Source organism: Drosophila subobscura, chromosome A, assembly GCF_008121235.1.
Source record: "Drosophila subobscura isolate 14011-0131.10 chromosome A, UCBerk_Dsub_1.0, whole genome shotgun sequence".
NCBI classification, from domain to species: domain Eukaryota; kingdom Metazoa; phylum Arthropoda; class Insecta; order Diptera; family Drosophilidae; genus Drosophila; species Drosophila subobscura.
Window position 1 is genome coordinate 6,521,808 of NC_048530.1, and position 23,314 is coordinate 6,545,121.

At 52.4% G+C, this 23,314-nt stretch overlaps 9 protein-coding genes across 13 annotated transcripts; 5 read left to right on the forward strand and 4 right to left on the reverse strand.

Annotated features, from left to right (window-relative positions):
• Positions 1 to 69: 69 nt before the first annotated feature.
• On the forward strand, positions 70 to 1,647 carry LOC117900434 (dopamine N-acetyltransferase). The gene is made up of 2 exons (XM_034810807.1): positions 70 to 160; positions 643 to 1,647. Exon 2 carries the CDS (start codon positions 680 to 682, stop codon positions 1,373 to 1,375), a length of 696 nt encoding a protein of 231 aa, XP_034666698.1. The 5' UTR covers positions 70 to 160; positions 643 to 679; the 3' UTR covers positions 1,376 to 1,647.
• On the reverse strand, positions 1,568 to 2,817 carry LOC117900420 (protein GUCD1). Of its 2 annotated transcripts, none has more exons than XM_034810785.1 (3): positions 2,250 to 2,817; positions 2,047 to 2,192; positions 1,568 to 1,993 (listed from the first exon to the last, which is right to left on the reverse strand). In XM_034810785.1, the coding sequence occupies exons 1-3, from the start codon at positions 2,726 to 2,728 to the stop codon at positions 1,890 to 1,892; spliced, it is 729 nt and encodes a 242-aa protein (XP_034666676.1). In that variant the 5' UTR covers positions 2,729 to 2,817; the 3' UTR covers positions 1,568 to 1,889. The 2 variants fall into 2 exon arrangements, with proteins under 2 accessions (XP_034666676.1, XP_034666686.1); XM_034810795.1 differs by having other exon boundaries at positions 2,047 to 2,132; positions 2,250 to 2,814.
• A 256-nt stretch (positions 2,818 to 3,073) lies between these two features.
• LOC117901058 (zinc finger protein 574) lies at positions 3,074 to 5,324 on the forward strand. Of its 2 annotated transcripts, none has more exons than XM_034811673.1 (4): positions 3,074 to 3,341; positions 3,410 to 4,494; positions 4,548 to 4,755; positions 4,818 to 5,324. In XM_034811673.1, exons 1-4 carry the CDS (start codon positions 3,150 to 3,152, stop codon positions 5,055 to 5,057), a joined length of 1,725 nt encoding a protein of 574 aa, XP_034667564.1. In that variant the 5' UTR covers positions 3,074 to 3,149; the 3' UTR covers positions 5,058 to 5,324. The 2 variants fall into 2 exon arrangements, with proteins under 2 accessions (XP_034667564.1, XP_034667571.1); XM_034811680.1 differs by having other exon boundaries at positions 4,566 to 4,755.
• Positions 5,325 to 6,010: 686 nt separating this feature from the next.
• LOC117890325 (PHD finger protein 12) lies at positions 6,011 to 9,219 on the reverse strand. Of its 2 annotated transcripts, XM_034795125.1 has the most exons (6): positions 9,061 to 9,219; positions 8,695 to 8,885; positions 7,906 to 8,581; positions 7,354 to 7,800; positions 6,268 to 7,322; positions 6,011 to 6,210 (listed from the first exon to the last, which is right to left on the reverse strand). In XM_034795125.1, the coding sequence occupies exons 1-6, from the start codon at positions 9,106 to 9,108 to the stop codon at positions 6,015 to 6,017; spliced, it is 2,613 nt and encodes an 870-aa protein (XP_034651016.1). In that variant the 5' UTR covers positions 9,109 to 9,219; the 3' UTR covers positions 6,011 to 6,014. The 2 variants fall into 2 exon arrangements, with proteins under 2 accessions (XP_034651016.1, XP_034651008.1); XM_034795117.1 differs by lacking the exon at positions 6,011 to 6,210 and having other exon boundaries at positions 7,160 to 7,818.
• A 59-nt stretch (positions 9,220 to 9,278) lies between these two features.
• LOC117890351 lies at positions 9,279 to 9,827 on the forward strand. Its single transcript, XM_034795148.1, has one exon. The coding sequence runs from the start codon at positions 9,353 to 9,355 to the stop codon at positions 9,731 to 9,733; it is 381 nt and encodes a 126-aa protein (XP_034651039.1). The 5' UTR covers positions 9,279 to 9,352; the 3' UTR covers positions 9,734 to 9,827.
• A 172-nt stretch (positions 9,828 to 9,999) lies between these two features.
• On the forward strand, positions 10,000 to 10,844 carry LOC117890342. The gene is given in 3 exon segments (XM_034795136.1): positions 10,000 to 10,279; positions 10,281 to 10,334; positions 10,393 to 10,844. Coding segments are annotated over 3 exon segments (579 nt in total). The 5' UTR covers positions 10,000 to 10,016; the 3' UTR covers positions 10,655 to 10,844.
• On the reverse strand, positions 10,792 to 12,562 carry LOC117890316 (mitochondrial ribonuclease P catalytic subunit). The gene is made up of 2 exons (XM_034795105.1): positions 11,248 to 12,562; positions 10,792 to 11,180 (listed from the first exon to the last, which is right to left on the reverse strand). Exons 1-2 carry the CDS (start codon positions 12,489 to 12,491, stop codon positions 10,847 to 10,849), a joined length of 1,578 nt encoding a protein of 525 aa, XP_034650996.1. The 5' UTR covers positions 12,492 to 12,562; the 3' UTR covers positions 10,792 to 10,846.
• A 229-nt stretch (positions 12,563 to 12,791) lies between these two features.
• On the forward strand, positions 12,792 to 19,328 carry LOC117897270 (DNA repair endonuclease XPF). The gene is given in 7 exon segments (XM_034806000.1): positions 12,792 to 13,118; positions 13,189 to 13,350; positions 13,439 to 14,035; positions 14,103 to 14,257; positions 14,314 to 15,161; positions 16,544 to 17,030; positions 17,033 to 19,328. Coding segments are annotated over 7 exon segments (2,958 nt in total). The 5' UTR covers positions 12,792 to 12,858; the 3' UTR covers positions 17,482 to 19,328.
• On the reverse strand, positions 15,179 to 16,207 carry LOC117897278 (axoneme-associated protein mst101(1)-like). 2 transcript variants are annotated; one of them, XM_034806021.1, is made up of 3 exons: positions 15,939 to 16,202; positions 15,639 to 15,882; positions 15,179 to 15,253 (listed from the first exon to the last, which is right to left on the reverse strand). In XM_034806021.1, exons 1-3 carry the CDS (start codon positions 16,104 to 16,106, stop codon positions 15,204 to 15,206), a joined length of 462 nt encoding a protein of 153 aa, XP_034661912.1. In that variant the 5' UTR covers positions 16,107 to 16,202; the 3' UTR covers positions 15,179 to 15,203. The 2 variants fall into 2 exon arrangements, with proteins under 2 accessions (XP_034661912.1, XP_034661903.1); XM_034806012.1 differs by lacking the exon at positions 15,179 to 15,253 and having other exon boundaries at positions 15,283 to 15,882; positions 15,939 to 16,207.
• Positions 19,329 to 23,314: the final 3,986 nt, after the last annotated feature.

Genomic DNA, 23,314 nt, shown 5'->3' on the forward strand with positions numbered 1-23,314 from the left:
AGAGGGATACCCGAGCACGCAACCACAGCGCCGGGATGCTGCTGCTGCTGTGGCTCCAAGCTCCAGGCTCCAGTCGTCGCAGTTCTCATTTGACAGCGCCCGCAAGTAGGTTACACATTTTTTTTTCCCCCAGCTCGAAAGCAAGTGAAAGTAACTGAAAGTCAGTGCAAATTATTAAATTGAAATTAAGTGCGCTCCTTGGGTCGAGTTTCTTTTAATTGAAAGGGGGAAGTGGTGAGAGCAGAGAGAAAACCAGAGTAAAGATTGAAGCTGTTAAAGCCAAAGGTGTGTCAATAAAGGCATCAAAACGGTAAGGGCGCTCTCTCTCACACTTCCACTGCTGCCCACTGCCTGCAAGGTGTATGCAAATAGGGTGAAGCATTGCCAGAAATATCCTATACGATTTCTGCCCAATTGTCTGTCATCTCACCTTATTTAACTACATATGTATGCATGCAACTTGCCTGACAGTGAGTGCACTCTTTGTATGTGTGTGAGAAAGGGACCCCATCCCAGAACAACAGCTAATTGCGTTATACGCAAAAACGAGAAGAATCCATGGAGTGCATATGTATAACAGATATGTATGCGTGTATAAGAGAATTTTAATTAAATTCAAGTTACATTCCATCCCCAGGCACGGCACCCATACCAACCAACTTGCAATAGCTGTGCCATTATGGAGTACAAACTGATTGGGCCAGAGCATTATGAGGAGGTGATCGACCATCTGCGGAGGAACTTCTTTGCGGACGAACCATTGAACAAAGCTGCTGGGCTGTGTCAGAAGGGATTCGGTAACAGCGAGCTGGAGCACCACAGCCTGGAGACGCTGCAAGATCAGCTCAGCCTGATGGCAGTGGCTCGCAGCGAAGGGGCAGGACAGGCGGGCTGCAAGATTGCTGGAGTGATACTGAACGGCATCCTGCGGCCGGGCGACACAGTGCTGGCCCTGCAGAAGCTTCAGGCGAGCAGCGACATCAACTTCAAGAAGATCTTCGAGCTACTATACAATCACAACCTGAAGGTAGATCTGTTCGGGCGCTTCAAAGTGGACCGCATCTTTGATGTTCGCATCCTTTCGGTGGACGCCAGCTACCGCGGCCAGGGCATTGCCAAGGAGCTGGTTAAGCACGCCGAGTCGCTGGCCCGCAAGCGCGGCTTCCGTCTGCTCAAGGCCGATGCCACGGGCATCTTCTCGCAGAAGATCCTCCGCTCCCACGGATTCGAGCTCTTCGCCGAACAGCTGTACGCCAAGTACACGGACGCAGGCGGTCAGGTGGTCCTGCCCGTAGAAGCGCCACACATTAAGCTCCAGCTGCTGACCAAAAAAGTCGGCCACGACGAGGCAGACGTTGACGTAGAGCCGCAGTAAGGCGGACGCTCGCATTCAACAATAATCTTTTGTATTTTCTACAGAGACACTCAACATAGTATTTATACGTACACACAGATATTGATAATCATATTGGAATGTGGACAGGACAGCAGCCTGTCCGGCTGGTCCTGTTTGCGTAATTGCGTTTGTAATAATTGTTGTTGTTATTTGTATTTTTTTGTTTTTTGTATGGGGACCAACTGCGTCAGAAGCCGCGCGCGTATCAATGATATAAACTAAACTCAAATAAAGTCTAATGTTGTGCCAAACCAAAATGATTCGCTTCGACAACGTAGCAGCCAAGCCTAGCCAAACCATAGTCCATACTCCATACTCCATATCCAATTCAAATCCAATCAAATCGAATCGAATTGAAGCGAATTATTCGTTCAGTTGTGTCCTATCCTATCCAATAATATCACAAAGCGCAGATCCATCCTTCATTCAAGCACGGCAACTGCTGGGCAGGTACTACGATTACGATGAGCAGAAGAGGCTCCACTTAATTCCTCTATTCCTTGCTGGCCTTTTGCTCAAATATCAAGATGATGTCCTCGTCCGTGCCATAGGCGCGACGTGCCGTGTCCATGGAATCGGTCAGGCAGCGGCATATATCTGCATGCAAAAGGATTACTTTTGGATTTTGCACGAATCTAACAGATACTTACGGCCATCGTGCACCTCTGGGTTGTGGTAGAAGACCTTCTCGGTGGCCATGTCATAGCCGCAGAGCACCACATAGTGACCGGCATACCTTTTGTTGGTGGCCGCAGGCAGGCGTGTATTTTGGGCAATGCAAGGAATATGGAAACAGCTTAGCGGACATGAGCAGGGGGCATGAGCAATTGGGCGGGGGTTCGACCTCACTTACCCGAACTTCTCCAGGACATTCCGCTTGCATATCTCGCAGGTGAGCACCGAGGCATTGGTCAGCAGGATGACTGGGCCGTGGCGTGCCAGATGCCTGAGTATCACCTCCATGTCAACGGTGCGCTGCTCCACGCGCAACCCATGGGCCTTGGCATCCTTGAACTTGCGCGTCACGCGCTTCTCGTCCTTGTCAATGATTTTCGAGTAGTACGTGTGCTGGCTGTAGTTTGGATCGATGCCCAAGGTCTGTGTGTAGTACTCGTGACGCACTTGGTAGCGCAGCAGCAGGTAGCATAAATCAATGGTCCATGTGCTCGACCCGAAGCCCTCCTCCCTGCAGATGTTCTCGAAATTGGTCAGCATCTCGTCCCGCTGCTGGGTGGAGAGTATCATGATGATGCAGGAGAGGCCGCAGTCCCAGTTGTATCTCTGCTGGTAGTGCGTCAGATTGTAGTGTTTGCTCTGCGGCAGGCCGTTCATGGTTTCTTTTCGATTCGGATTGGAATGTTCCTCCTGCTGTTCTGGAATGTCTTAAGACCCCGAATTGCGTATTTGGCCACCGAAGTACGGAACTATCATATTGAGAAATTGACCATCGATATCGATATTTTTGTGCGATATTCTTAACGGAACTATGCTGAGGTTTTTCTTTAATGGTGCTCATGGCTGTGAGTGGCATTGCTATGAGAAACGTGTCAAATAAAAATTCCATTCATCAAAATGGCTCCGTATACATTTTACAGAAAATGCGCTAGCGCGTACGTGCATATCGATGAATCGATAGCTGGTTAGTGGGACCCTTCTCCAATATTGGACATCGCTAAGTGTAAGTGTGACCGTGCTGTGGAACATACAAACTACTTCTCAATGCTGCAGTAAAAATATAAAAATATTCAGCAAAATGATTTGTCGCCTGTGCCTGAACGCGCTGGACGAGCAGGATGCCGTCCTACTGTTCGGCGGCAACGTTCCCCCCGACGCCACTCAGGATAGCGACAGTGAGGCGCCAGCCGCAGCAGCAGCAGCATCCAACAGCAAACCAGTGCCGGAAAGCTATTTGGTCAAATTGATCTCGATCCACTTGTACCTCTGCGTAAGTAACTAACTCCAGCCAGCAGCACAGCAGAGTGTCCAGCAGTACGTAATTTTGCACATTTGCAGCTGTCACGCGACGATGCCATCTCCACCTGCATCTGCCCCGAGTGCTGCGGGCAGCTGGAGAGTTTCCACAACTTCTGGCAGCTGGTGGAGCTGAAGCAGACGACACTGAGCAGCCAGTTTCTGGAGATTGACTGCGACGTGAACTGGTCGGAGGAGGGCGATGTTGTCGATGTCGATGAGGCGGCGTCGCCCTGCCAGCTCCTCAAGGAGGAGCTGCCAGAATTTGCCGAACCGAAGATTGTCGCAGCGGCAGCTGCGGCGGCATCGGCGGCCAACAAGTTTCCGTGCATGTTCTGCGAAAAGTCCTTCAAGATGCGCCGCTATCTGGAGGAGCATGTGGCCACACACACCGGGGATCGGCCCATTGCCTGTCCCTACTGCGAAATGGCCTTCCGCTGCCGCTCCAACATGTACACGCACGTGAAGAGCAAGCACACCATACAGTGGCTGAAGGCGCGCGAGGAGCGCGACGCAGCCAAGTCTCAGAATCAGTTGCAGGCGCAGCCAGAGGTGCCCAGCGAGCCAGCAGTGATAGAAGAGCAGCAGCAGCAGCAGCATCCTCCGCCGCCGCCGCCGCTGCCGCTGCCGCAACCCTCGCCACCGCAGCCGCTTCCACTGTCCGCCATCAAAAGTGATTCCCTTGAAGCCATCAACCTGACGATGGCCAAAACGTCTCCATCCACGACCCGCACACGCACAACTCGCTCCAGCCGCCGCAAAACTCAGTCCCCCAAGAAGGTCCAAAGCACCGAATGCCATGCCAGCGATGGCGATGGCGATGGCGATGCCGATGCCAAGGACAACAACAGCAGCAGTCACGAGCATCACCCCAAGCGCCTCAAGGAGAACGAACTGATGCTGGCCAATTATAATGCTGTGGCCGCCGCTGTGGTGGCAGCGGCCTCGTTTAACGATCGAACATCCACCGGGCAGGCGGACAGCCTGCAGCAGCGTCTGCGTGCGAGTCTACTGATGCAGCAGCAGCAGCAGGATCTCTTTACGGCCATGACGGCAGCGGCGGCCAGTACGAGTGCAGCCACCACCGTAACGACGGGAGGCGCCGGAGCACTGTCGCATCCATACAGGTGAGGCACAGACAGCAAAGAAGCCTCAAAATAACTTTTGCTCTAATCCAAAGTCTCAAATCTGTGTGCAGCTCTGTGCCTGGAATGCTGGACAAGCGGCGTCACAGAATGGAGGATAATGCACCTCTATCTGCCACCGCCACGCCCATCATTTGTCCCAGCTGCGGTGAGCTGCCTGGCCACAATCATCGCTGCCTGACAAAGCCCAAATATGCCTGCGAAGTGTGCGGCAAGTGTTTCAAAATGAAGCGCTACCTAGAGGTAAGTGACTCGAGTCTCAACCCAACCTCTCTTCAATGTGCTCTTCATTCTGCTTGCCACAGGAACACTTTGCCACGCACACGGGCGTCAAGCTGCACACCTGCTCCTTCTGCCCCACAGAGTTTCGCTCCAAATCGAATATGTATCATCACACAAAGCGCAAACACAAAGCCGAATGGGAGCGTTCACGGGCCACACGCACCGCTGCCGCTGCCAAAACGGTGCAGCCAGTCGGCAGTCCCGAAGGTGTCCAGGATTCGGCACTGCCCCCGGCACCGACGGCCACATCCGGGCATCCATAGTTGCTTATCTACATTTATACATATTTGTATTATTCTTTAACCTATCTCCTTTTTTTTTGCAACTGCATTTTAGTCCGTAATGTATTCGATGTACTTACTTCCTCTGTTTCACCTCTGACCTCCGCACGGAGGCTCCTTTTGTGCATACACCACTCTTTCCCCCTCCCCGCTGTATTCTCTTGTACTAACCTTTGCCTTGGCCATCGCCAGACTGCATTTGCATCTGGCGATAGTCCTTCAAGAAGTAAACACTTTATTTCCATAAAATGTTTTGGGTGTTAATAGCTGCGCGTGGAGGAGAGCCAGCAAGAGTCCCTGGGAATCTCTTTGAGCGGCAGAGCAAGTCGAAGCAATGGCCAGAGCATGGTCAGAGTGTTTGCCACCATAAACGTGGGGCAGGTGAAGGCGCACCAGCAGGCAGACTGTCTCTGGTAGATCCGGGAATTATCATAACAATACTGGACTGGAATCAAAGCAAAAAGAAGCTTCCGACTCGCTTTATGGGCTCGCAGTTGGTTCATTCAAGGAACAGCAGTGGAAGTGCAAAACTCTGTTGAAGAATCTACATGGCAAATGAACTTCAAATTGCTGCCATCTGCCAGCTTTTTCAATTGCTTCCTATATGTTTTCTTCATCGTATTTATTCTTATACTTTATTCATCATTTATACAATTGTGTGTGTGTGTGTGTGTGTGTGTGGGGGGGTTGTGGGGTTCATCTGCTAAAATGACAAAAAAAAATTACTACAATGATCCTTCGTGGATCCTCCGTGGAACTTTCTTTCATAAGTGTCTCTGCGTGAAATTTAATTCTAAAATGTGAGCGATGATGGATGATTGGATGAATTGGGGATAGGAAACGTCTGCTAGCTGCTCTCACTGAGATTTATCTGGATGTGGAAAGATGTGTGAGGGGGGACTGGGGGTGTCCCTGTGTTTGTTGGACTTCTGTGCTGTTCTACGCCTGTCGCTGGGCGCGTGCCTGCGCCTGCAGCAGATCCTTCGAGGGCACTGAGAAGACAAACGCAAGGCAGCCAAAGCGCAAGAGCGTGCCGTGAGCGAGCACAGCGGCACCCTCCCAAGCACCGGGCACCATGGGCACCGGCTCACCCGTCGCCTGGCAGCGGCAGGCAGGCTTCACGATGCCCACCAGTCTGTAAGCAGAAATAAAATTTATATTCTGTTGATATTTCCGAACCATCCAGACTTACCTTTCCTCGCCCAACTTCTTCGGCTCGTACTGCCGCTCGATGTGGCGACGCTTGTCTAGGATTTCATCGACGCGACGCTTCAGATCGGCATCGTCGGGCCGCATGCGCTTGACGCTTTTCGTGCGCCCATTCTCGGTTAGATCGCACGTGTACAGCTGCCCGTTGACCTCCGTGCCGAACTCTGAGTAGTTGATGAGCTCAAAGGACTTGGAGAACTCGTCGTAAAATATGATGGCGTGCTGGGGCGAGATGCGGCTGCAGTAGCCGATGGCGGAGAGATCAACGGTCTCGGTGTGGCACATCGATGTCGAGGGCGTAAAGTGTCCCCCATAGCCCACATAGAGGGTGCGGTAGCGCATATAGATCGACAGGTCCAGGCTCAACGAGCTGAACCAGCGGCTGTCCTCGAGCATATCGCCCAGGGGCGTCATCACCGCACGGGCACGCACCTTGCAGTGCAGCAGCTTCAGTTCGAGGCGTGCGGCCAGCTCGTAGGCCTTCTCCGCATCGCTGCGCACCCGCGGCACATAGCTCTCGGCGGCAGCATCGGCAGCCGCAATGGCCGCAGCTGTGGCCAGGGCCGGATGTAGGGCCATCATGGGATCCTCGTCGGCGGCATTGCCGTTCTTCTGCGCCAGTATCGATGACGTTTCGCTGGTGAACAGCAGCGAGAATCGATTCATGTCCTCGGGGGCCAGATCGCCCTGCAGTGCGACGCACGGCACCGCCGGCTGCTGCTGTGCCGTCAGCTGACGCAAGCGTCGAGCGGCCGTGCGATTCTTGTACTGTGTGACAATCTCCGGATGCTCCTGGACGAGCTGTTGCAGGCGCTGGTGGGCCAGCTTCTTGATGATGTCCACGTCCAGGTGGCGCAGATCTGCATCGATGATCGCCGACTTGCTGTCCGCCTCCTCCTCCTCGTCGAAGCTCAGGTCCAGCAGGGGATTCTCTGGCTGCTCCTCGATCTTGATGGCCTCCACTTTTGGCTCTCCTGCTCCTCCCTGCTCCATGGCAGTCGTGCCATTCTCCAGTTTATCTGGAGCGTTTTGCCGTTCCTGCCGTTCCCGCAGCCGCACCCGCAACCGCCTCGGGTTCTGCCGCCTCTGGACTCGTGTCGCTGTCGCTGTCCTCCATGTCCTGGCCATTGCCATACTCCCGCTGTATCTCACGGAATTTGGCATGGGCCGAGCGCAGGGCCTCCAGATCCTTGAGCAGAGACTCGGTCACCGTCTCCTTGGATATCTCCTCGACGGAATTGGGTAGATTCTTGCGACGCTTCACCCCATCGTAGCGCAGTGTCTGGCGCATCGAGGGGAGCAGTGGCGGGGGATGCTCGTAGTGGTGGCGGACACTGGCCGGGACATCGATGTGGGCGCGCGTACGGACGGTGGTCTTGGTGCGGAAGGGGGGGTGGCGGGTGTGCACCCGGCGGAAGAACTCCATCTTGACGCTCTCGTGGTCGACCGGCTGGTTGAAGCGATTCCACAGACGCACACGCTCCGTCGCCGAAATGCTGGTGGTCATGTGGGCGTCCTGGAGAGAGAGAGCAGGCTTTGTTGCAGGATTGATGGAGCTGGAGGAGGAGGTGGTGGTGGTGGTGGTGGTGGTGGTGGGAGTGGCAGAAGGAGGAGCACTTACTATGAAGTTCTCGGCATGATTCGGGCACATCCAGAGTCCCGCCGGCAGCGCCGTCATCGGCGGATCCAGGCAGTCCTGATGGTAGAACAGCGGACAGTAGTCGCACGACAGCAGCGGCGCCCGCTTGCACGACTTGCTGCAGTAGAAGCATGTCTTGGCCGGCAGCGGCACCAGTCCCTGCCCATCCAGCTCGAACGGCTTCGAGTTGCGACGCTGATTCCCCGACACCCTGTTCCGGCCATTGCCCACATGCGGCTGCGTCTGCTGCACCGGCTGCACCTTGCCGTTGCCGGGGAACTGCGTGTGCAGCTCCAGCTCGGGCGGCAGCGAGAACTGCTGCGGATTGAGCATGCTCGCCGCGCGTATGATGTCGTCCAGCGGCGTGGGACGCTTATTGGGATCGAGGGCACGCTGTATGGCCAGCGGCATCTTGGCCAGCAGCTTCTCGGTGCTGTTGCGCTCGCTGTTGCTCCGCTTGCGCAGATTGCGGATCTTCTGCGGTATCGACTCCAGGTCCCCCGACGAGGGTGTGTGCCCGCGCGAGCCACCACTCCCACCCGAGGGCACGCGCTCCACGGAATTTGCCTTGGATCGTGGCTGGACAACCTTCACCATGCGGCAGCTGTGGCACAGCCACTGGCCGCTGGGTATATCCTCCTCGCTGAGCGGCGGATCACTGCATGGGGGAAAAGGGAATGGGTGCGAACACTAGAACACTGGGCACTTGGCGGAGCTAACTACGGGGCCGGGCTAACTACGAGGGGACGGACATATCGCATTTCTACTTACTGGCACTGCAGGTGAAAGCTGGAGGGGCAGCGGTCGCAGCACAGCAGATTGCCGCCCTCCTCGCAGGCATCGCAATAATCGTGATTGTGGCCACGGCCCGGGCGCCTGTAGTACGGATGCTTCGTGTTTGTGTTGCCCTTCACGGCCTTCTCGTCCTCGTTGGGTGGCGGCTCGATGAGCACCTTGATTTGCTGAACAGAACACACACAAAATACCAGAGATGGTGAGATATTTATTGTTAAAATCTGTGTATATCCCAATTGGGCGGGCAGACGGGGGCGTCCGCCAGCGTGTACCCGGAGGCTGCTGGCCCATTGGATGGTGCATCGGACAGTATCTGTGCATTGGGCAGCTGCAATCACCTACCTCCATGATGCTCGTCGAGGTGCTGGCGTCTTGGTCCACCTTCGACATGTTTCACACTTTTTTATTTCACTTTAGCAATTATCTGTACACAAATTTGTTGTCGCTAATTTTTGACAAGAGTTGAAAGCCATACCGACCACACAACGCATGCAGCCCTGTGCGCATCAAACGAACACAGTGGCAACGCTCTGGGCGCGCCGTACATCGAGCGGAATCGATTAGTAGTGCCATCTCTATTTAGCGTAAATCGTCATTTATTTAGTTTTTATTGTTGTTTTGAAATTTCGACAAAATGTTTTCGGTCTTTGGCAAGCGCAAGCCCGCAACCACACCCACAGAAGAGGTCATACAAGGTCCTGCGGATGCGCCACGCCCCAGCACTGGCGATGACTTTGTGTTCATTGAGCGAAAGCCCAGCCCAGCAGCTCCTGGCAGGATATACCCGCCCGCGGTGCCCTTCGCGGCGCCAGTAAGCGGCCCACCAAGCTACAACTATCTGGACGACATACCCTTTCAGCTGTCACCGCAACTGACCACCAAGGACGCCAGTCTCAGTGCCGAGCAGCAGATGGACGCCGCTCTGGCCCTCCTAACGCGCCAGGTGTCCGTCGATCGTCTGGCCGAGGAGTACACCTTCGCCCTGGAGCGCTCCGTGCAGAAAGATAGCAACTAAAAGAGCAGTTTACATATATACTAGACACAAACACACACACAAATAGCTTTAAATTATGTAGTTTTAATGGAAGTAAATGATTTAATGTTGTAGGACGAGAGATTTGTGAAGGGTTCACCCCACAGAGGAAAAAGACATTCCGTCTCTCGTTCATTCAACGGAGGACATACAGCTCCAAAGTATTTCGAGTTTCATTTAACAAAAATAAGCACATTTTTCGGTTTTTTTTCTATCTTTTTTGCCAAGTTTCTGTGTGATTCCAATTTGAATTTGTTTGTAAACAATGGCCAGCTCCAATTTGTCCGATTGGGATGAGCCGCTGCCGACATCGACAAGCGAGGAGGTCGAGGAGGAGGATCCGGACTACTGCAGTCCAAGCAATCGTCAGCGCAGGCAGCAGGAGAACGTGGACAAGATATATTCGTATGTGCGCCGCATGGCCTATCAGCCATCCAGGCCGCCCAAGACACTAACCGGCGATGTGGCCAGATCGCAGCCCAAGAAGAATCAGCTGATCGACACAATCAAGGACTACTACAACCCAAAGCAGCGCCACGCGCATCAAGCGGCTTCTGGGCAAGTAAAATGCCATAACCACAGAGTAAGTGCACAAAAGGCAGGAGCAAGTGCTGGGCTCCAACGATGTTCTTTCGCTGCAGACAGCTGGCTGAGGTACTCAAGAGCAACGAGACAAAGGAGCGACGCAAGGAGGACTTCTTGAAGCGCACGCATGAGCTGTACCACTGCACGCTGACCAAACTGGAGCGCCAGTGTCTTACACGGTACCTGAACGTGCTCATCAATAAGTTTGCCAGGTTCATCGCCCATTTGGCCACCACAATGCGCATACCGCCGCAGCTGTTCGATCCCGAGCATCTTCTGCAACGTCTCGCCTCGCTCACGCTCTGCTCAGTCTCGTGATCAAGGCCAAGAGATGGACAATCACATCAAGCGTCGCCTCATGTGCGCTGCCGAGAAAAAGATCGCCTACAAGCAGCAGTCGACATACAAGCAGAGCGCCAACGATAAGTGCCAAGTCCCCCAATGCCAGTAGCCAGTAGTCAGTCAGGTTCTACATATATTTCGTCCAATAAATCGGGATACGAGCATCCATCAAGTCTTAAGGCTGAGGCACAACCAGTGCTCGGGCACCTCAAAGCTGTCGGTGGGATTCGGGGTGTACGCCTCGCAGTAGGGCACGTGCCAGGCGCCAGCCTTTGCCTTGTGAACGCACAGGCGATGCCGTATGGGCTCCTTGACAATGATCCTGCCCGTTTGCGTTTGGGTTACCAGCGAGAACTGATGCTCCTGCTGCCAGCGTCGGAAGATGGGCTTCAGTTCGGCGCCCAGCAGAAAGGCGTGGGTGCGCATCAGATCCCTGGAGAAGAAGTCCGTCTCCTGGCCGCTTATCAGCGTTGCATAAAGCAGAAACGGATCGTCGTGCGACCTGCCGAGAGAGAGAGAGAGAGAGGAAGGTGAGTCACAGATCACATGCGGACGGACACCCCACTTACAGATTGTTGGTAAGGAAGAGGCTGGCATTGTTCTGCACATAGTGCATGGCCGTCTTGGACCATTTGCGCATGTGCTCGCGTCCAAGGACCAGCACACGCTTGTTGCGCTCCTTGAAGTGCCGCACCACGGTCGCGAGCAGCTTTGCCAGCTGCTGTGGCGCCTTCTTGGCGCCCGTTGAGTAGGCCACATTGAGGCCATCGATCACACAGTCGTAGGGTGCGGTCTTCTCCACGTACTGCTTGAAGCGCAGAACCTCCTCGGGCGTGGACTTCTGGAACACATCGCCCCGAATGAGCACCTTCTCCAGGAAGCATTCGCTCAGCTGACGGAACTGCTCTTCGCTGATGGCCACCGGCTGCAGATGCTGCCGGCACTCCAGGCACTTGCCCAACGGCCCCAGTCGGCTGCTGGTCACACGCAGCTGTTGTGGCAGCAGCTCGCCCAGCTGGAGCAGCCGTTCGGCCACCTTTTGGGTGACGAGGATGCTGTGGCGCTCCAGGAACTGCAGCAGACGCTCCAGTTGGACGCTGGCGGTAGCTGGCTCCTGGGCGAGGCGGTTGAGCAGGGCCAGGTACACCTCGCACTTGGGCTGCTTGCGGGCCAGGACCATTTCCTCGAGCAGGCGCCAGGCCAGCTCCGTCTGGTCGCTCTGCCCGAAGGCCTTTTCAGTCAGGGCACTGTAGGCGGATACGCTGGGCGTGCTGGTCACCTTCATCATCTCGAGCAGTGGCAGGGCACGCTGCCAGTGGTCTGTGGTGGCCACCAGGCCGTGGATCAACTGCTCGCAGCTGGTGGCGTCCAGAGTCTCGTGGGCGGCCTGCAGCGAGTCGCAGATTTGGAGTATGTCCCGCTGCTCCGCCTCGCTGAGCGGACGTGTGTGATAGGCCGCATTGTAGACGCGCAGCAGGCGGCCCAGGGTGGCCGCATTGGGTCCGGCACCCGTGCTCCTGAGGTAATCCACGTAGTTCTTGGCCAGCGGCAGCTGCTGTGGCCCGCTGCACACGCCCAGGATGACGGCGTCCACGTTGTGGCCATTGATGTGCTTGTAGCCCTCGATTAGCGAGTGCCGCACGCTGTGCCACTCATCGCCGCTCAGCTCCTGACGCCTTTCGAAGTAGTTGCTCTTCAGCTGCTCGAGCTGGTCGGAGCTGCCCAGCAGATGGGGCCGCTTATGCTGGCTGGCCATCAGGCGGTGGGGGCCCCCAGGCCATCGCAGCTGCCGCAGCAGTCGTATGTTATACATAATCAACAATTTCTAGTGAATACTTTATTTATTTTCATTTATTTGTTGCGTTTTTAAATATTTTGTAATTATACCAATTCCAACAGTCTGGCAGCCCCGTCGACACTGCACGTACATATTCAAAATGCAGAATAAAACGCTATCGATTGTTGAATTATTGTAATTTAATTAATGTTATTACTGTTGCCTTTTACTAATTGTTTCATTGTCTTGTTTATTAAATTCAATATTTATGCATTGTTTTTACCGGCTCTGGCAGTCTGGCAGCACTTTCCCGCCATTGGTCGTCGGTAATCGATTAGCGATATCTGCAAACAGCTGCTTAGCCCGGCATATTTTGTGCGAATTGTGAAATATTTTCAAAGCCATGTCCGAGACTGCAGCAGAAAACACTGCCGAGGCAGAGGCAGAGACTGAAACTGAGACTGATGCTGACAAAGAGCTGTCCCAGGAGACGGATACAAGGAATATACTGGAGACAGCCGCGGCCGTGCAGGAGGATGAGGAGTTGGCCAACGTCGTGACCGCCGAGGAGTATTTGATGAGCAAAGATGTCGTCCTGCTGGAGTACGAGAAGCAAATGTTTCTCGATCTGGTCCATGCGGACGGTCTGCTGGTGTGTGCCAAGTAAGTGTTTCCCCCCCATTTTGGCTTGCCCACACTCTAGTAACGCCTTGAATTCTCCTCCCGTAACAAGGGGCCTGAGCTATGAGCGCGCCTTGGTTCACATTTTGAAGGCGTACAGCGATGCTGGAAACCTAATTCTGGTTATCAATAGCTCCGACTGGGAAGAAACTTACTACAAATCGAAAATGGAAGCCAAATACATCCATGAGGTGGCCAACACGGCAACAGAAAGGTGAGAAAAAAGACAAAAAAAAAACCAAAACCATTCGCTTTCCTTTTTATATCTCTCTTTCTCACTCATATTCGTGTTTGCGTCGCAGGGAGCGTGTTTATCTGGAGGGAGGGCTGCAGTTCATCAGTACTCGGATCCTGGTGGTTGATCTGCTCAAGCAGCGCATCCCAATCGAGCTGATCAGCGGAATAGTGGTGCTGCGAGCGCACACCATCATCGAGAGCTGCCAGGAGGCGTTCGCCCTGCGCCTGTACCGGCAGCGCAACAAGACGGGCTTCGTGAAGGCATTCTCCAGCAGCCCGGAGGCCTTCACCATCGGCTACTCGCACATCGAGCGCACCATGCGCAATCTGTTCGTGAAGCAGCTTTACATTTGGCCGCGATTCCATGCCACAGTACGTGGCGCCCTCAAGCCGTGGCAGGCGCAGACGATCGAGCTGCATGTACCGCTCAGCCAGCACATGACCTCCATCCAGACGCACATTTTGGACATCATGAACTTTCTGGTGCGCGAGATCAAGCGCATCAATCGCAACGTGGACATGGAGGCCGTCACCGTCGAGAATTGTGTCACCAAAAAGTTCCACAAGATTCTGCAGGCGCAGCTGGACTGCATCTGGCATCAGCTCAACTCCCAGACGAAGCTGATTGTCGCCGATCTCAAGATCCTGCGCAGCCTGATGATGTGAGTGCCGCCCAGTCTGGGCACAGTCTCTGCAGAATTTGCCTTTAACTCTAGATCACATTTGCAGCTCCACCATGTATCACGATGCTGTGAGCGCCTATGCCCTGATGAAGCGCTACCGCAGCACGGAGTATGCGCTGAGCAACTCGGGATGGACGCTCCTCGATGCCGCCGAGCAAATCTTCAAGCTATCCAAGCAGCGCGTCTACAATGGCCAGCAGGGTGAGTCTCTCAGCAGCCAGCAGAATGCAGTCCCAAAATGACATTAAATTCATCAGAATTCGAGCCTGAGCCATGCCCCAAGTGGCAGGCACTGACCGAGCTGCTCACGCAGGACATATCGCAGGAGAGGCATCGAGTGGAGCAGCCCAAGGTGCTGATACTCTGCCAGGATGCGCGCACCTGCTACCAGCTGAAGCAGTACCTAACCCAGGGCGGGCCACGCTTCCTGCTGCAGCAGGCCCTGCACCACGAGGTGCCCGTGGGCAATCTAAGCGACAAGTATGCAAGCGAGAGTCAGTCCATTGCAGCAGGAAAACCAGCAGCAGCAGCCACCCATAAAACAGGAGCCACTGGAGTCACAGTGGAGTCATCCCAGCCTCCAGCTGCTGCTGCTGGAATGGATGAGCTGTCGCAGCTACTCAGCGAAACGGATGCGGAGGCGCAGCATTTTGAGGAGAGCTACATGCTAACGATGACCCAGACACAGCTCCAGCCACAGCCACAGTCACAGTCACAGGAGAAGCAACTAAAATCGGATCCCAATGATTCAATTTTCGAAACGATACCCGAACTCGAACAATTCGATGTGACGGCTGCCCTCGAGGCCGCAGCACACCGCAAGCAGCCCTACGTTTGCCTGCAGACCTTCAAGACGGAGCGCGAGGGCTCGATGGCACTGGAGCATATGCTGGAGCAGCTCCAGCCGCACCATGTGGTCATGTACAACACCAATGTGACGGCCATACGGCAGCTGGAAGTGTTTGAAGCGCGTCGCCGCCTGCCGCCCGCCGAACGTATGAAGGTTTACTTTTTGATCCACGCACGGACCGTCGAGGAGCAGTCCTACCTGACGAGCCTCAGGCGCGAGAAGGCCGCCTTTGAGCTGATCATCGATACCAAGAGCGTGAGTCAAATAATTACTTCGCTTGGCCGAAATGGGGGACTTTTAATTGTTTTTGTGGTGAAGTTGTTTTAACAGATATTTAGATGTTTTTTTAGGTATTTTTCACAATGATTAATTTTGTTGATTTAAAAGTAGAAGTGGAAGCTGATCGTTCTAAAATTCTTCAGGACAATCCGTGGCCATATTTGCTTGACTTCTTTAGGATCGATTTAGGCACCGGTTGTGTGGATTTGGGTGGCTCCTCCTCGCATGCCTTCTTCTTGCGTGGTGAGCGCTTCTTGTGGGCCTGTGGCTTGACTTTGCTCTTGGAACTTCTCTTTTTGTTGCGTGCGGGAGCGGGCTCTTCGACCTTGGCGCACTTTTTATCCGCTTCGTCCTCGGCCATCGGGCACTTTTTCTTCTTAGGCACGGAGCACTTTTTCTTCGTAGCCACGGAGCACTTCCTTTTCTTGGCCATCGTGTAGGCCTTGCAACTGCCCCGGCGCTGGGAACTGCTTCTGGACTTGCACTTGCGCTTTCTCTTCGTGCTCAGGCTACACTTGCCCTTTGTGCTGTGTGCAGCTGTGCCCGTGAACATCTTCTTGACGCGATCTAGGACAGAACAAGCCGGACGCTTCTGACTCGTACGCTCTTTCTTCTTCTCAGCAGCTCTGCGTCGCCGGGCGGCAACTGCTCCGCTTTTCTGCACCAGAAACTTTGGTCGTATCTTTACAGCGGCAGGCTGGAAAGGAATCGTCCTAAGGAATGTGGGCAGAATGGAAAGAGTGCTCAACCTACCTCGAATTGGCACTTTTGTTGGCCCGTTAGCTTGCCCCATTCTTTGGTGGCACAGGTCACGGCTTCAATCGGGGCTAGGTCCATGTGCTTTCTACGAAATGCACGCAAAAACTCCCGAAACGCCTTGGGGCTTACAGCACACATTTTAATGGATCCCTTTCCACTCATATTAAACAGGATCAAAAATTACACACTCAAGTTTACAAAAAATAAATCACAAAACTAGAAAATAATTTGATGTTGACTCGTTGAACGAATGTTTAACTATGAGACTGAAATGTGTGAAAAGTCAGAGCTCCGAACTAACGATAACTTTGAAAACGAATGACAGGCAGGCCTACTCTATGATTGAATTTATGGAAAACTTCTTAAATGCCCCTAAAGACAGCTCTTGTTGGGAATCGATTATGTTTCTACGTTTAGCTTTCACATTTTATTAGTGTTAATCGCTTCCCTCTCTTTACTTGTTAAGCGCTTTCTGTGACTCTAACGGGTCCGTTACTCTCATTGCATATGCAGACTCAAATTTCACATATATTTTACTGCTTCTGCTTACACTTCGAATAGATTGACTTCCATATGTAATACTCCTTCTTTTTTTGCAGAAAATGGTTGTGCCCGAGTACCAGGATGGCAAAACGGATGAGGCCTTTGTACTCTACAAGAGCTACGATGACGAGCCGGCGGGGGACAATGCCCAGAGTCGACTAGCGGGCGGACAGCCGCAGGGTCAGCGGGAGACGCCAAAGGTGATTGTGGACATGCGAGAGTTCCGCTCGGATCTGCCCTGTCTCATACACAAGCGCGGGCTGGAGGTGCTGCCGCTGACCATATCCATCGGGGACTATATACTGACGCCGGAGGTGTGCGTGGAGCGCAAGTCAATCTCGGATCTGATTGGATCCCTCAACTCGGGAAGGCTGTACAATCAGTGCGTCCAGATGCAGCGCCACTATGCCAAGCCCATACTGCTGATCGAGTTTGACCAGAACAAGCCGTTCCATTTGCAGGGAAAGTTCATGTTGTCGCAGCAGACGACGGCCACCAATGCGGATATTGTGCAGAAGCTGCAGCTGCTCACGCTGCACTTCCCCGGCTGCGGCTCATCTGGTCACCCAGTCCGTACGCGACGGCCCAGCTTTTTGAGGAACTGAAGCTGGGCAAGCCGGAGCCGGATCCCCGCCAGGCCGTGGCCCTCGGCAGCGAGGAGCCCGTGGCCGGCGAGCAGCTGCAGTATAACAGCGGCATACACGACTTCCTGCTCCGTTTGCCCGGCGTTCATACGCGCAATGTGTACGGCCTGCTGCGGAAGGGGGGCAGCCTGCACCAGCTGCTGCTGCGCACCCAGGCGGAGCTGTCCGAGATGCTTCAGTCGCAGGAATGCGGCAAGCTGCTCTACGACATTCTGCATGTGGCCCATCTGCCCGAGAAGGACGAGGTGGCCGGCTCCACAGCCCTGCTGGCTGCTGGCAAACAGTTTGGCGCCGGCTCGCACAATCGTTTCAGGAAGGCCGCCGTCGAGTCGCGTCGGGGCCGGCGTTGAACAGCGGAAACAGCAGGAGGAGTAGGAGGAGCTGGAGTGCAGCCAGGCGTGCAGTGCAGAGCAAACAGAGAGCGCAAAATTATGGAAATTTTTAAACGTTGCAATTAAATTGGATAAAACAGCAGCCGCAGTGGGAGAGGCAGCAGCAGGAGCAGGTAGATGTCTGGCCAACGCAGACAACGTTGACAATCGGGGACAGTGATGACCACTGGGGATGCCCACGGCCAATGGCCAACTGCCACCGACTACTGCAGCTGGTTGCTGCAGATGCCCATCAGGGAAGGGACCGGCGCATATAAAATCCATTTTCAATACATTTTTAATTGCCGTCGCCTGACGAGAGAGAGAGCAACTCCCGCCGGTGCCCAACAACTCCTCTGAAAGGGGATGCAGTGGAATGAGGAGCAGCAGCAGCAGCCGCCGGACGGACAGACCCTGTGATATATATGTACATATAGTAGTCAGCTATGTGCCTCTGTTGCCAGTCAGCCTACAGTATAAAATAGCGAAAAACTGTTGGATATAAGAAATAAATGTATGAATAAGGCTATAAAAAGAGATTGAGGGTATGTTATATCTGCATGTATTATACAGCATATATACATACATACATAAAAGAGGCAGTATTTGTGCTCTTTCTATCAAGAGAATTCAGTAAAAAGCAGCAAGCAAATTGGTCAGTGATTAAGGATTCATGATACTTCCTGCAATTTATTTTGCACATATTTAAAACTACTTTCGGGGCTTTACTTTTAAGAAGATATTTCTGCATAAGCTGCAAGCATTTTGGTAGTCGCATTTACATCTCTGAAGAATCTTGTATTTGTCAATTAGTTTAAATTTGAAAACGAATTGATTTGTGCTTGGGCGAAAAGGAAAATAGTCCTCCCCGGGGATTAATGGTTTTTAAAATAATTAAATTCTACCCAACGTTGATTGGAAACATTTTTCTAAATGTAACTACAAGCAGCCAATCCAAGTAGTCCTTCGAATCAGTAACAAACCAAAACCCAATTGTACCCCAATCCCACACGAAAAAATTCCAAATTCTTTTCATTTTCGTTTCGACAGCAGGAAGGACAATGGCCGCACACGGACAGCAGGATGATGAGCCGAGGCCCAGCACTAGTCGGGGAGCGGGCACTCACCCGAGTGTCTCGGACAAGGACGTTTCGATGCTGATGCTTCTTGATGTGTTGATGGAGCTGCGGCGCGGCTACGTGTCCCTGGCACGCCTCATGCGATCCGAGCAGGAGCGCGAACTGGCTCAAAGCGCGCTGCTGGCCATCAACGAGGACATCGAGCGGGTCCGCGAGAACCGCTTCAGTAGCCCAGAGAACCGTAAAACCAGTTGGAGGTCTTCAGCGAGGGTGTGCGCCGCTCCCGGGACCATGCGCGGCTCATCCGGAACATGGTGCACCAGACGCGCCTGCGCCATGCGGCGACCATGTTCGAGAGCCAGGTCTGTGGGCTGCCCGATGCCGGCGGTGATGATGGTGGCCTGGCCCGTCGCATGTCCGCCAATGTGCCCCCGCACTTGGGGCCACATGAAAAGCTGGAGCCCCCAGAGGAGGTTCATGGTGAAGAGCATCTGGCGCGACTCGAGGAGGAGCTGCAATGGCTGCGACGACTTTCCATTCTCTTCCTGCGAGAACTCAATCTGGATGTGGCCGAGGGCTGGCTTCCTGCTCGACAGGCGGAGGGGGCCCGTGAAATGCAGCTGAAGCAGCGGCAGAAAAATCATTAGCTGCCGCGGCAACGGAGTCCTCCCTCTTGCTGTAGAAACGTGGAACACAAAGCATACCGAATAATCTGAATAAAATCACTAGACACAGTGCACAACCATAGTACATATGTACATGCAGCAGAAATTGCATACCCAGGACGAGCCTCATGCCCGTAACAATCCCCGCGATACCTCCATTCCCCATTCCCCATTCCCCATCCACCATCCAACAAAGAGTCGTCGCATAATTTCAAAAACCACAATTGGATGCCAATTGAATAGACCGCTAAGCGAGGTAATTGGCATTCGGAATGGAATGGAATGGAAAGGAATGGCACAGCATTTGATACGATGGCATGGTCATGGCTATGGAGAGTTCAATGGAATGCAGCGTGGCAGGGGGGGTTCCATTTTACTTGGCTTTGCCATGCCTTTTACTCTACTTTTTGTTTAGGCAAAAGCTGTCATCGAATAAGAGCTACCCTTTCTTGCACATTTCATAGTTTTGTTCTTGCATACATTTGCATATGAATCAACACATTTTTTTGTTTGTTTAATTATTTGTAGGTTCCATTGCTCACGTGTAGATAATGTTATCCTTTATCCTAAAGGGCTACAGGGAGACTGTCTATGGTGTGTGCAGCTTCTGGCGTCTGTTGGCAGCTCAATGCCGTTTGTTAGGGTAGAAAACTCTTCGGTTGTCGGTCAGACTTAACGGGAAATCTCTTTTCATGTTTTGTTTGGTGTTAGTTTTTGCCTGCTATTCGACTGATGTCCGACTGCTGTCCGGCTCATTGAGCAAAGCGCGCTTAGAGCGTGTTTCTGCTTGTTTGCATTATCTCTCACTCACTCTCTGCGTGAGTGTGTGGGTCGCAGCATTCTTCTCAGCGCAAGTGAATCCAAAACTTTACAGCTATTGATGATGGTGCGGGGGTGGTTTGGGAATACTCTGGCAGACACTGGGACGCTCTTTCTCTTTCTCTCTCGCTGGCTGTGTGTTTTCTGGCTTTGCGGCCTCCGATCCGGTGTGTCAAAGCATTTTTGCCAATTGGCTGCGCTTTGTGCCGTCGAATTGGGATGCCAGCGGCTCCAGATCGAGTGGAATGCCCACGTGGCATGGGCAAGTGAATGAGTTGGGCTGGTGGTGGGGAGCAGAGGGCACAATTAAAACTCTATTACAGGGCCTCGCCCCCGATTTCTTTGCTGGGATTTTGTGCGCCAATTTTGGTGCGCCTCGGGGGCCGTCGACTTTCGTTATCGTCGCCAGCCCAGTTCTGTTCTTTTCGTCCCCTGCCCAGTTCTGTTCTCTTCGTCCCCTGCCGTCTCCTTTGCCGTTCCCGTTGCCCTTTCGTTCCACTCCGCTGTGGGCTCTCATCGCTCGTCCATTGTTAGATGGGACCTCAACAAACGCTTCAATCAAGTGGCGTACAATGGGTATTCCCCATCTCTCCTTGCCCTCCCCCACAATGACCAGCGTTAATTCTCACTAGGAATGGATCTTTGATTTGTTTTCTACATATTTATTGGGTTCAGCTTACTTTTTGGATTTCTGCGTTGGGAATTACAGGAATTATGTAGAGTGTTTTGGAATAAAAACTCCAAGAATCGTTGGGATATTTATTGGACTTCTTTTCATCACCAACTGATGCTCTTCGATTCCTTACCAGTTCTACGATAAGCGCATTCTCTCGTCTATTTATAGCACGAGCAACTGGTTGTTCCCAAGTTCCCAACCGCTAAATAAGAGGCCCACAAATTGAGCAACAGAAGACAAAAAACAACAAAAAACAACAAAAAACAGAGCAGTGGATTCGATCGAGTGGCAAATTAAATTTGGCGAAAATTCCTAGAATTCAATTGAACAAAGTTAATTCATTCGATGATACTAATTGATCAACATTAATTAAAAACTTTTTGCATACTTCATTGTCGTGATGGTAGGACCCCAGAGAGGGGGTGGAGAGCCAGGTCGACCCAATTTCGATTCATTCCCTCCCATTCTGAGAAGCAAATTAAGAGCCGAGCCGAGCCGCCGCCAGCAGCAGCAGGCATCGTTAACCGCAGGCATCATTAGGAGTGAGCGGAGGCAGCCCACAGTGACTGGAGCTGGTATTTGAATTGTTGGCAGGATATTTCCTGTACGGCTGGCCAAACACAGCGATTTGGAATGGTGGTGGACACCCACAATGGACACACAGGCAGACACAAATCGAACTTGAATCGGCCCAATTATCAATGCATTTTGGGGTCATGGAAATTGACTTCTAAGTAGCTTACGGGTTCAGTTATCTGAATCGAAACAAAACGAAACGAAACGAAACCCACGAAAACAGTTTTTACCACAGATTGTTCACTTGCTCGATGAGAGCTGAACCCGTGAAATAAATGAATAATAATCATAGCTGAATCCTGGAGTGGAGCGGAGGGAAGAGTTCAAAGTATGAACCGGATGGGATGGGATGCCAATTCCCTTGCCGTTCCTTACTTAAATATCTACCCTCTCGAACATGCTTCCATTCCAACTAAAGTCAAGCATGTCCAGCCATAGACATTTGCGTTGAAGTTACAATTACTTGATTTAGCATTTAGCACTTGCTGCTCGTGTGGACTCTACTCCCCCTGCCTGCCTGCCTGCCTGCCTGCCTGGAATTTCATTAGTCAAAGTCAAAGGCACAGAGAGAGAGAGAGAGAGAGCAAGCCATTTGTCAGGCGTGCCATCGATTTTTGCTTAATTTCATTAGGCTCGAGTGCAGAGTGCGGGCAGGGGGCCATGGCACTGGCAAAGTGTTCAACAATTTGACACAATTCATGTGTGTTGGCCTTGTGTTGGAGTAAAATGCATTCAAGAATTTACTGACAGCACCGAAATGCATACTTTAGTGCCATGGGAAGCGAACTTCAACATTATGCACGATCTTTTGGGTTATCTTTTGACCTTAAATCATTTTAAATATTTTGTACATGTCAGCCATGGGGCTGTATCGATGAAAATTCAATGAAAGTCTCTGCATATCGTTGGAAATCACAAATAACACAAAGCACCAATGCTGGATAGTAGCAAACAAGTCAAAGGAGTGTCTTCGCTTTTGGATTATTCTTGGCCCCTACACTGGTTCTGCTTCCATTTCCGCCAAATGTCACGCACAGTCAAGGCCAGCGGGCGGGGCAAAATCTCTAAACATGCAACAAACTAAACGAGACCCATCCCCATTTTGCGATATCAAAGGAAGCCGGAAGCGCCGCCATATTCAAGGAAGACAAGTTGTCACCGCTGCTTCCTTCATCTTTGGTTCTGCTGGCCATCGCTCGACCTTGTTCATCATCTTGTGTACACTGTACAGGTCCTTACATCCGCAGCCATTCCAAGCGGAAGCGCCTCCTTTCACTTTGATTTTTCAATCAAGCTCTAAATCTTAACCAAGTTTAAGCTTAATTGGTTGCCACAAGCCAGCCCATAGCTAATTCCTCCTAGAGCAAAAGGAGCATAGTCTTGGGCCAGCCTTTCTGGGTTTGATTTACTCAATTGTAGCCCGATTGGTGCACCCATCCAAAATTAAATTTCTAATAAAAGATTTCTGTATATTTCAGCTTTTTTGTTGTTCTTTCTTTCGGGCTTCAAATTTTTGTAGATTCCCACAGAGAGAACCTTTTGCAATACGAGCTTTCACTTTGGCTTAAGTTCCATCGAATCTCTCGAATCTCTCGATGTTCTGTGGATTGCGATGTTCTCCCTGCTAAACGATGCCCTACACTTTGCCAGGGCGGAGCAGCTTATCATAAATGACAAATCTCAAAGCGAATGGGAATGGGAATGCCAAAACGACCAACAACCAAATGGAAGCACCAGAAATGCCAGCCAGACAGCTCCACACTCTCCACGATTTCTCGAGTGCCCCAAACGGCTGGCTGGCTGGCTGGCTGGCTGCCTGACTGGGCTGGGTCTGGCCTGTCGTTCCCATTTGCCTGCATTTGGTGTAAATGTAAATGTAAACGAAATAATCGCTGGCCCATATCTCGGTAGGTGGAGGAAATTGCCGCTCAATGGGTGGGGGGAATGGGGCAGTCAGAAAACCCATGAACCAAAATGAAAATCTTAGTTGGTTCTTC